This window comes from Fusarium odoratissimum, assembly GCF_000260195.1.
Source record: "Fusarium odoratissimum NRRL 54006 unplaced genomic scaffold supercont1.6, whole genome shotgun sequence".
Lineage (NCBI taxonomy): Eukaryota > Fungi > Ascomycota > Sordariomycetes > Hypocreales > Nectriaceae > Fusarium > Fusarium odoratissimum.
This window is the reverse complement of record NW_022158692.1, coordinates 1023827-1039605: the sequence shown is the minus strand read 5'-3', so window position 1 is coordinate 1039605 and position 15779 is coordinate 1023827. Positions and strand designations below refer to the sequence as shown.

The 15779-nt window shown below is 48.9% G+C and overlaps 3 protein-coding genes across 8 annotated transcripts; 2 read left to right on the top strand and 1 right to left on the bottom strand.

Moving 5' to 3' along the window:
* The first annotated feature begins 161 nt into the window (after positions 1 to 161).
* On the top strand, positions 162 to 4769 carry FOIG_05004 (uncharacterized protein). The gene has a single exon (XM_031203364.1). The coding sequence runs from the start codon at positions 840 to 842 to the stop codon at positions 4476 to 4478; it is 3639 nt and encodes a 1212-aa protein (XP_031066943.1). The 5' UTR covers positions 162 to 839; the 3' UTR covers positions 4479 to 4769.
* FOIG_05003 (cell wall integrity and stress response component) lies at positions 2625 to 11309 on the bottom strand. 5 transcript variants are annotated; one of them, XM_031203361.1, is made up of 6 exons: positions 9942 to 11227; positions 7538 to 9891; positions 7307 to 7461; positions 6995 to 7254; positions 6705 to 6788; positions 4562 to 6613 (listed from the first exon to the last, which is right to left on the bottom strand). In XM_031203361.1, exons 3-6 carry the CDS (start codon positions 7434 to 7436, stop codon positions 6029 to 6031), a joined length of 1059 nt encoding a protein of 352 aa, XP_031066940.1. In that variant the 5' UTR covers positions 7437 to 7461; positions 7538 to 9891; positions 9942 to 11227; the 3' UTR covers positions 4562 to 6028. The 5 variants fall into 5 exon arrangements, with proteins under 5 accessions (XP_031066938.1, XP_031066939.1, XP_031066942.1 ...); XM_031203359.1 differs by having other exon boundaries at positions 2625 to 6613; positions 6705 to 6836; positions 7538 to 11309; XM_031203360.1 differs by having other exon boundaries at positions 2625 to 6613; positions 7538 to 11309.
* FOIG_05002 (uncharacterized protein) lies at positions 11296 to 15709 on the top strand. 2 transcript variants are annotated; one of them, XM_031203357.1, is made up of 2 exons: positions 11296 to 13013; positions 13079 to 15709. In XM_031203357.1, the coding sequence occupies exon 2, from the start codon at positions 13905 to 13907 to the stop codon at positions 14955 to 14957; it is 1053 nt and encodes a 350-aa protein (XP_031066936.1). In that variant the 5' UTR covers positions 11296 to 13013; positions 13079 to 13904; the 3' UTR covers positions 14958 to 15709. The 2 variants fall into 2 exon arrangements, with proteins under 2 accessions (XP_031066936.1, XP_031066937.1); XM_031203358.1 differs by having other exon boundaries at positions 11296 to 13521; positions 13589 to 15709.
* Positions 15710 to 15779: the final 70 nt, after the last annotated feature.

The window sequence follows — 15779 nt, the reverse complement described above, 5'->3', positions numbered from 1 at the left end:
AGCTGTGGCGCTTCTACATGTGACAGCCTCCCTTGACTAAACCCATGCCCTTGTTCCCGTCCGTAGCCAACAAGGATCTAAAGAGCTCCCCCTCCATCAGCTTCTGATGTGATGGTCCCACAAGCCATTGTTGTCGTGCCAACCACCATCAACAATCACCTCGTCAAGCAGAAAGCGGCAAGTCATTCACATTCTCGCGAGGGGGATCTTGATTTTTAGCCCGGCTTTTGACAAGATAGGTCTAATCGCGAACCTTGCTTGTGTGTTTGATTGATAGTACGATATCGACATTGGACGATACGGCTCCAGATCCCGGCTGCACTTACCCTTACCTTGCTGCTGAGATCCCCTCATCCCTGCTCCTTCTCTTTCCTTCTCTGTGCCTGTGCTCTCTTTCTTCCCCCTCGGCTTCTCTCTTGACTCTCTGCTTGCTCTCCTACAATCCTATCTAAACCTGGACATCGACCCCATTCGTGGCCTGTTCTTGAGGCCTTTGCATTATTAGCAGGTTTGGTCAATGTTGAGAGTCTTGACAAGGTGCGCATAGACCGAGACATTGCGCAGAGACCCTTGGACATTCCTTCGTGTCGATCAGCAGAACACGTACGACACTTTTGCGCTGCGGATTCTCAGACTCTACACATATTCAGAGTAAGGAAGTTGGGGGAAGTGAACAACTGCAACCGAGATACCATCCAGCTTTCGAGCTACGCGGTGATGACCATGCTCTGAGCGCTCAGCATCATCGTCGGCGAGAAAACTACGCTTGAAAAGCGACTGCGATTGCTTCGCCTGCACCTTTCGGATTAGCGAGTCATCTCAACTTCGAAGAAACCGCAATGACTCCAACGACCACCCGCAGCTATCGGCCTGCGCAAACAATGCCCAAAATGACAATCTCTACTACTCTCCTCCTCTGCGCGAGCACACTTCTTCTCGCCTTTCCCGCTGCCGCGCAAACTTTCCCATACGTTCCCACAGAGATTCTCATGCCCGATCCAACATGTGTCGACGGTAGCGTTCCATGTAGTGCTTCGAATCTAGCATACATCTTCCGGCAAACAGCTTCAGGCAATGTCGAGTTTCGAGCCCTCGACTTTTCTAAGAGTATCGATGCGGACGAGGACAGCCTTGAGCGCGCAAGCAATGACACTGTCTTACCTTTTCTCGACGGTAGTTCAAAGAGCACTGCCTTTGGTGCTGCGAGAACGGCGAATGGCTCTGTACTCGTTTATGCAGGTGACTGCGAATCTGGCAGCGGCGATGTCTGGAGCTTCGACTATAGCAACGATCAAGGCGAGTGGTCTCGTCGGGGTCTCAAGAACGGCGGCGACACCCGTCGTGCACCGTATTTCCTCGGAGGCACTGTTGCCTTTTCCTCCAGCCTCGCTCCTGATATGGACCAGCCAACTCTTTATACTTATGGAGGAATGTGCGAGACACCCGAGTCTGGAAGTGAAGCGACGAACTGGCAGAGTAATGCCAACTACACCAAATCGATGCTGAGACTCGCACCTCACGATAGCGATGCTTTTACCTCGTATGAGATGAGCGTCGCTTCCAGTGGTGGACCAAAAACACCCATTGCAGGCTTTACTCTAACTGGTCTCACGCCCTCGATGACCAATAAATCTGGCATTGTGACGCAGCAGATGAGTTATGTACTTCTTGGTGGACATACCAAGACAGCCTTTATCAACATGAGCACAGTCGCTGTATGGAATCTTCCCGCTGAGTCGTGGAGTTATGTCAACATTCAACCTCCAAACGTTGATATGCCAAAGTCAGATCTTGCTGTGAAGGATGCGAGCTCTCAGAATCGTCGCAGAAGCACAAACACTGCGGATAATGTCTACAGCCGTTCTGGGCATACTGCGACGCTCAGCGAGGATGGAAGCTCTATCATTGTTATAGGAGGATGGGTTGGCGATGTTAATACTCCTGCTGAACCACAACTTGCGATCCTCGAGATGAGCGAGATCTACAGCGGGTGGCAGTGGAAGATCCCTGACGAACAACCTGATTTCAATGGAATCTACGGCCATGGCGCTGCAGTGTTGCCAGGAAATATGCTCATGGTCTACGGCGGGTGGGAGTCTTCGGGCTCTTCCTCACGGAAAGTCAAGCGTCAAGCCTCATCTGGAACACTTCGCTTCTACAATATCACGTCAGGTTCATGGGGATCCCAATACACAAACCCCGCCTCTAGCTCATCGGATGATGATAACGACGCGCCCAAGGATGATAACAAAGGATCAAACTCAAAGCGCCTCGGCCTCGGTCTCGGTCTAGGCTTTGGTATCGCTGCCCTGATCGGCATCATCATTGGTGCTCTGTGTTGGTACAAGAGACGCAAACGGCATATCAGCAAGCGAGAAGAAGCTGTCAGGGCGCTGTCTCAAGATCCCAACTACTATAACAACGAATACCCCGAGATGATGGAAAATGATCCTTGGGGGCTCGATAGTGCCCCTTGGTATGGCACTGGCGAGAGCCCTTATGCCGCTGGTGAGCGATCCCTAGGCTACGAGTCTATGAGAGGCGCTCGAAGTGGTCTCCCCGGACTTCACATTCCACACAAATCTATGGCAAGACCGTCACGAGGAGGCTATATACCTACGGGACCACGGCCTACAAGTTTCCCGGGTCCAATCCATCCGATCTATGAGGACGATGAAGAGGAACCCTATCACAATCGAGGCCTTTATGATCACGTCCCGACACCTACATCAGAGGTTCCTTCAGATCCTTTCCAGACTCCAGTCGCAGGCGTGGGTCCGAATAATATTCCTCACCCCATTTGCCTGACTCCTGGAGGTGGTAACAGAGCCTCAGCAACACCTAGCCCTGAGAGCCCGCGACATGATCCTGAGGTTCAAGATTGGGTCACTGAAGTTGATGCTGCGGAAGGACTACTTGCACGCATGAATAGTCGACGAAGCCAACACCAGAATGTACAGAACCTCGATAGCGCCGAAGGCTTGCTTGCGCGCATGAATAGCCGACGAAGCCAGAACCAAGGAAGCGTGGGTCACAGCCAGGGTCGTTCTTCACCAACGCGGCATAACTCGACCCGTTCAGCTGCTCTGCGAGATGATGAATCACGAAGCGGATCTAACTTGTCCGAGTCAGCACGGAGCGCAGCAGAAAGCATCAAGGCTAAAGCACGTCAACTCAACCCTCTCGCTCCAGCATTCCTAGCCGCCGGTGCCGAGCACCCTAAGCCAGGCAGTTCGTCGTCTAGTAGTTACAACACAGCCCGCTCGTCATTTGGTGTTCTTCAAGCAGAGGGTCCTTCGTTACTTATGGGAGACCGAGCTCCTCGCTACGATGATGATGAGCCCTCGTCGCCGTCCAAGTCAAAGCCACGTAGGGGATGGCTGGGCTCTCTTCGGCGAGTGTTTTCAGGGGCTAGTACCCCAACATCATCCCGCGAAGATATGTCTGGCGTGCGGCGTTCGTTTGACCAAGAGCCCGTGACTGGTGATTACGAGCCCGGTCTGGTAGGTCTACGCGGCGAGCTTCTTAGAAGGAAGAAAGGTCGACAGGACTGGGAAGGTGTTGAAGGCGATTCGCATGGTGCTATGATGTCTGGTGGAGCCGGACCCGAGCCTGGAGCTGAGTCTGACTGGGATATTGAGAAGGCTGTTGAGCAGCGATTGGTGCAGGTCATGTTCACTGTCCCTCGAGAACGTTTAAGGGTTGTTAATGGCAACGAGGAGGGAAGCGATCGAGAAGACGAGGTGCCGATGAAGCCACACAAGGCTGAGTTTGTTGATCCAGATAACGAGAGTCAGACATCAGGGGGTGTCAGTATTCGTGAGAAGCGGGATGAACGTGAATTTGGACATGCTGGCATTCGACCAGTGGTGGAACCAAAGAGGGACGACGAGATTAATGAAAAGCAACCGCTTGTTCAGGATGATCAAGAACAGCTGAATGAGAGGCGGCGTCTTGAGGAAGAGAGACAGCGGCTGATGGATGAGAAGCGTGCTGAGGAACAACGTCTCTCAGAAGAGAAATCTCGACAAGCACAACAGAAGGACAAGGAGTCTACGAGGAGAGAGCAACCACAACCTACATCACAAGAACAACAGCAACTTCCTCCAGAAAAACTACAACACCCGGAACCCCCTCATCTTCAGCCACCTCAACCTCTCTTCCAGCGCAGCTCCCGGGATTCTTCACCGTCGTCATCACGTTCTCCTTCTCCTCTACCATCTCCTGGCCACCCCTCTCACTCAAGACGACACACACGAGGCAACTCAAACAACTCAATCGGCGGCTTCCTCCACCCAGATCTGGCTCCACTAGAACCGCGCTTCTCACACGAAACAGATCGTTCCTCGGGTGTACTTCTCGAAGCTCAAGCAGTTCCCCTCACACGAGAACGAGCTCGAACACGCGTCTTGGCTATGGTCGATAGTTTCGAGAGTCTAAGTCGCGAGAACAGCCCGAGTCCCACACGGTTCCAGTAGTTGGAGAAGAAAAGATGCATAAGGTTTTGCACAGAGCGTGGATTTGTTACTTTGGTTTGCAGGGTGTTTGGGTGCAGGATGACTGGAACATAGGGATTGCTTGATTTGGAATTCGCTTCAGCATTTTGGAAGCTTCAGGACATATTTGATTTGGATTGCCATGAGTCTTGGATCTGTATATATACATCATGTATCTATGTGCTCAAGATTCTACCCTACAATTGGGATACGATTAAAAGACAGGAATTCGCTTTTACACTTCATGCCCAGTCTTGATTTAGTCCTTCACCGTCTCTAACCTCCTTGAGTAATGTTCCAGTCTGCAAAGTGTTCCACAACGTTGACTTTCTAGGCTCATCACTTGAAGCCACGAGGGCATCCACAAACTTATTAGACTTCATGGTCTCCAGCCGTAAACTAGTGTGTTTCAACGCTACTCCCACTTTCCGCGATGACTCTCCATAGTGCGTCTTCATGACTAAGTTGCAAACTCATGGGCCACGTCAAATGTGGCGTTCGACGCCTCAAGAGCATCGGTTCTGCTCTATTCAAGCGGTGGACAGCTTGACACCACGCGCGATTCATGTTGCCTCACGTTTCAAATCCAACCATAGGTCGCGTGAGGCGACGACTAGGTATAAATCAAAAGGGGACGAGTTAAATGTAGAGATGGAGAAGGAGGCGGATAACTTCACCGTGAAGCTAAATTGATCACCAGTTCTGTAGTGAGCGTCATGAAACTTATGAAAGCAGTCATTTTCGTGTCACAGAGATGAAAAGTGCAAGCTGTAGTTCCAGACCAAGAAATGAAGAGCATACTTTTGGCTGCTATCTCAACCGCGTCGCCCGATGCATTTGTGCTGGCTCTATGTACGTAAAAGTGACCCCAAACTGACAACGACGACCTGCATATTATATCCAGACTTTCAAGCCAACACTGAGCGCCCACGCAAGTCATTCAAACTCGGCGACTCTGTCACGCCCCCCACAGGTCGCTGCCCCTCATCCATTGTGCCATAATTGCTTGGTCGAGGTCGCCGTTGCCGTAATGCCATCAAGTATAAAATCAGAATCGAAAATTAAGCGTTGGTTTCTGCCGTCATGCATGACCTTTCCAATACTGCTGTACGAAGCAGCAGTCACTTGGCTCGCTTGCATATGTACCATACCATGATCCCGCCAGTTGCTGGGGGCGTTCGTCCCATGTTCCGTTGTGTATGTAATCCCCCTTGTAAAATGCCAACGCCTTCCTGGTATCTCGAAATGCAACAAAAGCCCTTTGGGTTTTAAAAGTGAGCCGGGAGAAAGTGAGATTCGTGTGCTTCATGGGTCATTGTGACCATTCTATCTGCTCGTCTGGAACATCTTTCATTATCCATCCCAGAAAATTCCGCTTGACTCCAGAGATTTATGTTGAGGAAGTACCCTCAATGCAGCACGATGCCGTGCTCTTGGCCAGATAGACAAGTGCCTCTTATCGTAGTCTCATCTTATAAAAGATGGCATTTGGAGCCCAGCGGAATTTCCGGAGTTGCCGAATGTCCTGTCGGTCAAGGTTCGGGCGTTGGATCGGGATTTGTTGCACGGAGCACCTTGGGTGCCTGAATCCTCCTCGAATAGTCGTGGTCATCTCGCAATGTGTTGATACTCTCATGACTTGCGCTTCGAACGTACAATCCTTGCTTGAATGGGTCCATTCGAGGATCGACTTGCAAGGTGCTGTTACGGCTTCCTGCCGCGGCTGATGCAATAGGTGATCCAGCCATGCTCATATCAGGTCGTGCAATGCCCGAGGAGCTATCTCGAACACTGGGGTCGTCCTGATAGGCTTCTTGTTCGTTCTGTTGCTTCTTTCGGCGGAACCACAGGAATAGGGCGAGGGCAGCAGCACCTATGACGGCTGCAATCACGCCTACCACGATGCCGACAACCTGGCCAGTGCCAAGTCCACTCTTCTCGGTAGTTGAGCCATTGGTGTTTTCGCTTGCGGTTGTTCCACCAGTCTCCGTCGGCGCTGCCACAGTGACGGTCCTGATAGTACCGCCAGCAGTGACAGTCTGAACAACCGAAGTGCGCGAACTAGATGTAGTTGACTCGTCCTCGGCTGTGCTCGTAGCTGAGGTTTCATCTTCGGTCTAAATACATGGTTAGTGTCTGTCCAAAAACTCTTTATTACATCACCAGATTCCCGAGGCGAGATAACATGCGTGTTGAGACAAGGCATACAGTTGAGGTTGTTTCTGGCTCCGAGCTGGACGTGGACGTGGAGGTCGATATGGATGTGGATGATGGCTTCAGAGTCACCGTATTCTGTATTGTCTCAGTCACTCTGGATACGGCCACGGTGGTTGGTTTTGCCTGATGGTTGCCTGTTAAGCCGTGGTATCTTACCAACCGCAGAAGGGTTCAAATGGACTGAGATGTACAGGTGGAGAGTTGGGTAGGCAGACACTCGTCCGATCACGGCATATGCGGCGATCACAACACGAAACATCATGTCACAGGATTTGACTTACTTTGGTTGATGAGGGGGAAGGGCCCCTTGAGCCGGAAGGCTCAACTTTGCCTAGAGACACATATCCGTATACTCCGTTACCACCGCAGACTTCATCAGGCCATGCTGGACAAGGAGTATCGCACTTGGAGTTGTCCTCTTGGGTTGACTTGACAGGTGCGTAATTCGAACACCAGCATAGCTTGTCTTGGGTGATAGCGAATGCCCAGTCATCGATACAGAAATCATGGCAAAGACCATTTGTCTGATAAATGCTCGTATCTATTAATATGGTTAGAGGCTGCAAGCTGTTGGATGTGAAGGGGTTACATACTCCTGGGGGTCTCGCCAGTATTGTAGCTAGCACAATATTCGATGTCCAGAGCGGCAGCTAGAGGCGCCCATGATGATGCTATTAAGACGAGCAAGCCGGCTTGTTGGGCATGTCTGGAAAGAGGAGACATGATGATTATGACTTGGTCGAGAAAACTAGGTTGGGCTTAAGGTTAGAATGTGTCGAGTTGAAGGGAAGCGAGGAGAGCCCAGGCAAGAGGATGTTACACACCTTTACCAAAGACTGAGCAAGAGGGCATGTGAGGTCGGGTGCAGAGATGAAGCAGGCTTTTCAGAACATAACACGGTGTCGGAAGACTCTCAGATGGTCGAAGCCATACCACTGCTGACGTCGAGAGGTGTAGTACTACCGGCAGGTGTGATTTCGCGTGGGTGGATGTCCCGACGCCGGAGCAAGACAGCCGGTATCGTCAATCGTGATCCGAGTTGAGCAAGGTAGCACAATGAAGTGACCAAGCAGGCTGTATGCGAATCACTGGGAGATCGGTGGCTTTTCGAAGATGGGATGTAGATTCGCGATGATCGGGTATCGTGTTTGGTTCGAGATGAAAGTTTTATCGATAGGTGACTATTGATAATCGGTGGGTGACAGTGATGAGTCGAGAGCTTCCTGAGGCTCAAATGGTTGTCGATGAATGATTCTGGCAATCCTCGTAGATTCCAGCTGCCAACACAAGCGAACGGTCGATACGATATAATGCGATCCCAAAACTTGAACAATGCCAATTATCCCAAGACGAAAGAAACCCAGATCCAAAAATTACCACAAGGGTAAAAAAAAGAAAGGAGAACAATTCCCAGCCAACGAAATAGATATCGTGGAGATGATTAGGAGGGGAGGTTGGGTGTGATTGAGAAATAATAGGTAGAGGTAGAGAGCTGGACGTTGGAATACGTGACAAGAGATCAAGGTCGAGAAGGGGAGATTTGGGAAGGGAAAAGGTGTGAGGGAAGTAGCGACTAGAGTGGTCAAATCAGGTAAGAGCTAGGTAGGTATCTGTACCTAGCACGGTAGTCCCGGGCCCTAGTGGAGGGGCGGCGGCAGCAGCGACCGGGATGGGAAACAAGGAAGGAAGAACGAAGACGAGCGATGAACTTTCTAACCAAATTTGGCCCAACTTGAGAAGAGAAGAGGGCCTGGGAATAGCGACGGATGAGAATAACCTAGGCAAAATCGATAAATTGGATTGTCGATTCCTGTAGAAGGATCGATGTGTTCCTTGGAGTGGTCCTCAGTCGATAGTTTGTCAACGACTCCTCTCCCTCTGAAGAACGGAACGCCCTGGTAGAAAAAAAGATACTCTTGAATAGAGTTGCACTGGAGGTCACGATACGACCTGGCAACAAAGTCCAAGTAGTGCAGTACGTACCGTCCAAAGTATCGCAGGGGTCGTGAGACCAAAAATGGAAAGGTTCCAATACTCAGCTGCAGAGCCAAGGCTGGGCGGACAAAGGAGGCTCCACGCTCTGAAAAGAACCAAGGAGAGGGGAGTCAAGATGAAGCGGGAAGAGACCGATCCGATGGCCTAATAGGTAGTTCCCTTTGAGCGTGATTGATGAAAAGAGGTGTGATGGTGGTGGTGCAGTAGTGCTATTATCTCGGCGTAAAACGGCCGTTTTTTTTTTGTCTGTTTTCTTTTTTAGGTTGAGTGAATGAGCGGGTGCGTGTAAAATGAGGTGGTAGCAAAAGGATTGAGCTTAGAATGAAAGAATATTAAGGAACGAATTGAAAGGAATGAAGGACAAGTCAATTGTGCGTAGAAAGAGAAGAAGAGAGATAAGATGATATTACAGGAAAGGAACTTGAAGAAATTAATTGAGCCAGAAGAGGTAGAACTGATCGACTTGAAATTACCTGAGGTAAGCAATCCTCGCGTTGTTGCTGGTCAACAGCAGGTCCAGTATGAAGCTGTCCACAGAATCACAGTGACGAAACGATTTTCACATATTATGGGATTACACACAAGGCTTTTCCTCTTGAAATCTGATATGATCCTCAATCACAGTTCGACAGAAAAAATTAAATAAAATTCATTAAATAAAATAAGATAAAAGATGGACCCTCGTTTCGCAAGCTCCCCTATCCCTAACCAACAAGACACTAAAACACGAGGCGCCCGTGGCCTCATATGATGCCTGTAGCAGATGTCGTCACCGCTGAGAGCCAGTGGGCGCTGTTGTTGTTTTAGGGGAGTGACAGTGCTTTTTGGGTTGGTTGAGTTTTATTACGGGAGGTTGACAGGGGGCGTGTCGTGTCATATCGTGTGGAAGTTGCAGGGGCAATCAAAGAAGAAGGAGTGGGATCTGCATGGGCCCTGGACAAGGGTGTGAGCGGCGATCTTGATAGAAGCGAAGAGTGAGACGAGTACTAAGACTGTTGCGGAGTGTTGCAAGAGCCCGTCCGACAATCGCAATTCGTGGTCTGAAATGTGAATTGTATGGTGATGTGGTATGGGAAAGGTGATCCTTGCAAACCGTCATTCTGTCTACCTGTATCTTTCACTGAATGCTCTTATATTCTTTAAATATTAAACAATTCCTTTTCTCCTCACATAGTCTAGTATACTAACATATAATCAGCTGGCTTCAACCTTTTGGCTTTGGCTTGCCGCTACCTTTATGGGCTTGAGAAATTGAAATTGGAGAGTGACAACCACTTCACTCTCTTCTCGGCAACCCTTTATCCGGATTGACCTCAGCCCTTGGCACTCTTCTCTCTGGTTCCCTTTGTGTGATTCCTTCGGTACGTCAAAAGAAAAAGCATCAGAGTCACAAACTCTTTCTTTCTCCGCTCCATCTCCTCCTGTTATGACGCGCAGATGGCTCTTCAAATCTTACAACGTACAACGCTAGAACGAGATTATTGAAACACAACTCCTCTAAAGATCTCGGCGTTTGCTGTAGCTGTTGAACGGTAATTCGCGCTCCAACCCAAGATCTCAGTCAAGATAACTTGACAGAATTATAACTGCCCCAATAGGCCTGGATATTGGTGCATATTTTTGGTTAACCCCCATGCGCATCATCTTGTTTTGACTCCACTGTTCCCACCCTCCAAACGCGCGATTGATATCGTGAGTCTAGCGGCTCTTCTTGGCTATGGAACCATTCCTTATTGTGTGAAAAACATCCCATTCTCCTCAATCGAAGACGACAGAATGAAGCAATTGGGGACAAACAAAGTTGCCGTGCATCCCGCTGTGTATTACGGCTCGACTCTCTTCCCGCTTCTAAGCACTACTTTACCGTACTCTACTGTCTCTCACTATCCCCAACATAGAACTCAACTCACATGAACTAGTGCCTGAGTTCGGCGCCGCGCCGTTGGACGTGGCATCGCCCAGTTTAGGAAACGTCGACCTACCGTAACGGGCCATTTCCGGCCCCTTTTTGTAACCAAGACGATCCCGTCGCCGGACAAAGTAGAGACCAAGATGATGGTTGTGGGTGAGAATTGTAAGACCTCTAGAGGCCTGAGATGTTTGATCGGCATCAAAACCAGTGAATATCTCGCAATATCTCTGGCTGCTCCACAGTCCACAGACCATAACCAAAATCTCAATATCCCTGCTCCGTGGGGCTCATGGTTTCAGTCATTTTGGAGCCGGCCCGCGGAAGGGAGAGAGGGAGCATGGATTATAATGGACTTGACAAGGTTGTAAGTGGGATAAGGTTGGAAAGAAACATGAAATAACATGCGCGAAACCGTTCGGCCATGTTCTTGGAGATTCCCGCATGATAGCGAGCGAGCGATCGCGATCGGTTTACTTACTCCATAGAGAAACAGAACAAGCCTTTTTCTCTTTCTTTATCCTTATCTGAATCGTTTCCATGTTGATTCCAAGTCAATCATGTGTCAGGAATGAACGTTTATCTTTGACGCAGAAACTTGCCCTTGCAATAACACGAGCATTGACCCGTCTCCCCGCTCTCGTATAATCAATCCATCAGATCATAACCCTTGACAATTTTAAATATTTTTGCCATGGTCAACAAGACTGGACAACACAATACGCGGAAGCGAGTCTCCCTTTCACTATTCGACGTCACTGATACAGAGATTCGCTGTTGTCGTGTGACTGGAGATCTAACTCACCTTTAATTTTCTGACCAGGCAACAATCTACTCAGTAGCTCCAGTTCTCTCTCCTGTGTGTCTACCTAGTCTAGCTGATTCAAGGTTATTAGCTTGAGGGTTTAACTTTCAGAGAATCCATCCATTGCCTTGTCCAGCTGAACACGTAAACCAACTCGAGAATACGTATCTTTTAGAACAAAAGTCAATTGATACCTAAGATAGCCTTGGTATGCTCACACGCTAAGAGGTCCGTCTAGTCCATCTTGAGACGACGTTGCTACGGTTCGGTCTTTTTCTGTGTGGAAAATGGCACGATATGCACGATATGGTGGTGAAGCTTAGAAATGGCTGGAGTTTGTGAGCCTCTTCTTCTAAAATCCGGGGCGTTTTTTGTATTATGCACCTATAGTAGCAGCCTCTTATTATCGATAATGATGATCAAAAACTTGGCACTTGGGTAATATTTCGATCAGTTATTATCCAGGAACCATCGCCTTTAATTTTGTATGTCACTGGCGGTCCGATAACCTCGTCACACTCTCATCTGAAGAGGCATTATGATCATGTACTAGGTATGCTATGGATGTCTTGTACCTACACCACCTTTGAATCTCACTCACATTCTCAGTATCCGACTTCAACACCCACCATCAAGCCCAACACGAACTCCAACTGCCGCCAAGTACAGTGACTGCTACCCCATCTCTGCAGACGAGTACACCCTCTTTGACGCGCTTGTGTCCAATTGTCCAATGGCGTAGCTAGCGCTTCCGATTTCTTACATGCTGTATCGTATTTCTCGAGAACCCTTTGCTTGTCAGAACTGACCTGACCTGAACACGGGCGTGGCAAAGATGGATGCTTCGTAATGTCTCAATCTGCGACGCTATTCCCAACCAAATTCTCGGCTGTGTGCTTGGAGAGTCACGCAAGCGATGATATGCGTGGGGGTATTGTCACGATTCTCTGTTACTGTACTGTAGTCTGTATTATGTCTCGTGAAAATGTATCGGCATCATCGAGCCGTAAACCGAGGCTGTCACCATAAATATCTTGGCCGCCACATCCGACATGTTCCTCTGACCGCTGCCATCATGACTGGTCTGTATCACGTTGTCTTGTGTAGTTGAGGCTCCGTTGTATAACTTTACTAAACTCTGACATGTTCGCACATGCCAATAGCCTGGTCCTTCTGTCAATGTACTGTAGTGACTTCTCGGCTCTAGGTTGTGTTACGAAGCACCACTGTCTGTCTTTACTTAGCCGACGAACCTTGACGTACTGTACAACCCCCTCTGCATGTACTATTTTCCCCTCTATGATGCTTCAGTGAGAATACATGATTCCTTCATGTTGAGGGAAGAGGCTGTCACAGGCAAATCACAAGCTCAACCACTGTCGCTATTGCGTGTTTAGCTGCGCCGCATCGCCAGGAGAATGCCACTTCAGGGTCCGCAATCTGCAAGCCGCCCGCCACCAGCTGCAGTCGGTCGATGTAAGTTGCGTCGTGAGGGTGTAGAGGCTCAATTTTTTAGTTTTTCCGCCCTAATGTTCCGGAGCATTTTGCAAACTGCAGCATCGTGGAGCTTTGTCTGTAATGATATTCAGCTGTATATTGCTGTTGTGTCTCTACTCCCAGCTTTTCCATTGTGCAGTACACGTAACCGTTCTGTAGTCTATGACTCTTTAGATATTAATGATTCGTACATCTCAGAGCTAAATACACGGCATGTGGGAGAGATACTCCAGCTTTCCACGACGACGATGGAGCAGTTTTTAAACATATAAGCTCGGTCGAGTAGTCTAACTTACTTGTTGGGTCTGCTTCTGTTTTTGACATGCGTGTTCGTCGTCTTTTGAGCGTCATGGCCTTCCCACTATAGCTTTGAGTTTTTCGCAAATGCAAAGCTAATCGAAGTGAAACACTCGGTCGAGATCTTAGTCGAGGTAATGGGGCAGAGCCGCAAAACAAACCTTTTATGGACGAACCCAATCGAGACTTTTGACTACATAGGTCCGGCTTGCCACGAAATCTCTATTTTGATTACTTGATGAGATGTGGCTCTTGTGAACAGATGAAATTATGGGTGCAATCTTCAGATGGGATGCTGATCTAGGGTAGGCATATCTCACAATGCTTTGCCATGTCTTGTCTGGGGAAAGTTGTAACAATAGCGCTTTAAAGCTGACCACTCACGGTCTTCAGCTCTCGCAGGTGGCACCGCAGGGTGGCCCAAGCTCCCTAGCTCTATGTCATCGCCTAAGTCGGATGCGTCTCTGATCCTTGAGATACGCATCATCAGCCTTGCCAATACAATATCAACATTCACAACAAACATCGATACCTGCATACCAAGCCTCGCAACGCTGCTTCAATACCCGCGACTGAATAACTGAGCCTGGAGCTCTCTATAATATCTTCGATTTACCTGCCGATGTGACTAGTTGACCGAAAGGTCCCTTCCGGCCCCTCCGGCTTCGACCGCACTCAGCCTGTCGATATGGTCGCGATATCAGGCTTTCGGAGTCTCTCGACTCCTGTGAATCGAACTCGACGTATTCCTATGATACTAGGAGGTGTTGCATTCTTCATTATGTGTATCATCTATCTCCTTCTCTCCATCGCACCTTGTATGGTGTATGGGAATTGCTACCGTGGTTATTCGAGTGCTTACAGCTTCGATGCTGACTTGGCTCACAACCCGACCTGGATGGCCGAGATTCCCGACGATGTATTCCTTTCGAGCCTTAGTATACCGGGCACACATGACACAATGACCTACGAGATAGGAACAGAGGTTCTGCAGTGTCAGAACTGGAACCTGACTACCCAGCTGGAGGCAGGTATTCGTTACTTCGACATCCGCGCTCGTGTGCGTGATGACGAGTTGCATATTTACCATGCTAATGGCTACACCGGCTTCAGCTTCGAGGATGTGGTTGGCTATATGAACGACTTCCTGGATAGGAACCCTTCTGAGACGATCATCATGCGCCTCAAGCAGGAAGGTAACGGCATTGGAGACAACAACACTCTGTCATTCGAAGCCGCCTTCAACAAATACCCACTCGGAGATCGACTGTACAACTACAGCGCTTCCGAACCTCTGCCAACTCTTGGTAGTCTTCGTTCCAAGATCTTTGTTCTTCAGAACTTCCCAGCTTGGCGAGGAGGGCCATATGGTGTGAAGTGGGAAGGTCATCAAATGGTTCTAGAAGATAAATGGATCATTCCTGATATCTACCATCTGTCGGAGAAGTGGACTGCGATCCGCGATGCTCTCGAACTCGCCGCAACAGCAGCTCTCGACAACAAAGTCCTCTATTTGGCACATATTTCAGCCTCTGTCGGTGTCTTGCCCATCGAGGCTGCGGCTGGACCTATGAACCGAACTGTCACTGGTATGAACGACATGACTGGCCAATGGATTAAAGATTTTGAAGACAACGAAGACACCACCAGGACTGGAATCGTCATCATCGATTTTCCCGGCAAGAAGTTCATTGATGCCATTCTTCGATGGAACAAGTCATATACGAAGAAGCGGGCATAAGCCCAAGCCGATTATTGGCTGTGCTCAAGCCCTCGCCTGGGACTAAGGCCTCATGTCTTGATACACCAGACACCTCAAAGCCCGGTCGTTGGTTATTGTCAAGCTTTCCCATCTGAGACTGACGTCTCACCCCTCACTCATGGAATCGATACCCCACAGCATTGTGTACCCTAGCTAGCTCTCTAAATTACAATCGTCAGCGTGGCTGAACAAATATCACTAACAGCAAATAAAAATTTTGTTAGATGAAAAGAAGATGCATGTTCAAATGAGGATTATCCAATTTACCCCCCCGTTGATCAATTCCTCATCATGCCCCTGCATCTGACGTGGATACTGTGGCGTCCGGATGCGTTTCACCAGGGCATTTCACTGAGTCAAAGAGACAAGATCGTCAGGGACAGAAACACCAAAAATCAAGGCAGAGTCTGAATAACGAAACAAAGTACAGTACATAAAGTAGGTACAGTACACGCTTTCGGTCTGTGTCCACCCTGTCTCGATTTCTATCAATCAATCGCTGACTGTTCCGAACCCGGTGCGCGTTTCTGACACACCTTGAAATGTGAATGTGTTGTTCTGTGCGTGGTTGGCTATGACGTTAAGACTGAGATCGACATAATGTAATTGTCAAGTTGGGACGTTGATGTAGTAACTTGGTCAAGATGAAATTACTCTGATGGTTATAGGCTGAGTGAATGATCTGATATGTATGTGAAATTACACACGTTGGTTACCCGGTATCGAAGGACTAACTAAACGAGGTGAGAACTATGGGCTATTGCTCTGTCTTCCAAGGCCAGATCGAGATAGAAGCTGAAG

Coding starts and splice junctions, on each gene's coding strand:
- FOIG_05002 (XM_031203357.1), top strand. CDS start 13,905: ATGGTCGCGATATCAGGCTTTCGGAGTCTCTCGACTCCTGTGAATCGA.
- FOIG_05004 (XM_031203364.1), top strand. CDS start 840: ATGACTCCAACGACCACCCGCAGCTATCGGCCTGCGCAAACAATGCCC.
- FOIG_05003 (XM_031203359.1), bottom strand. CDS start 7,436: ATGTCTCCTCTTTCCAGACATGCCCAACAAGCCGGCTTGCTCGTCTTA. Junction 7,255..7,306: donor TACTGGCGAGACCCCCAGGA/GTATGTAACCCC, acceptor CCATATTAATAG/ATACGAGCATTTATCAGACA. Junction 6,837..6,994: donor CTTCCCCCTCATCAACCAAA/GTAAGTCAAATC, acceptor GGCAACCATCAG/GCAAAACCAACCACCGTGGC.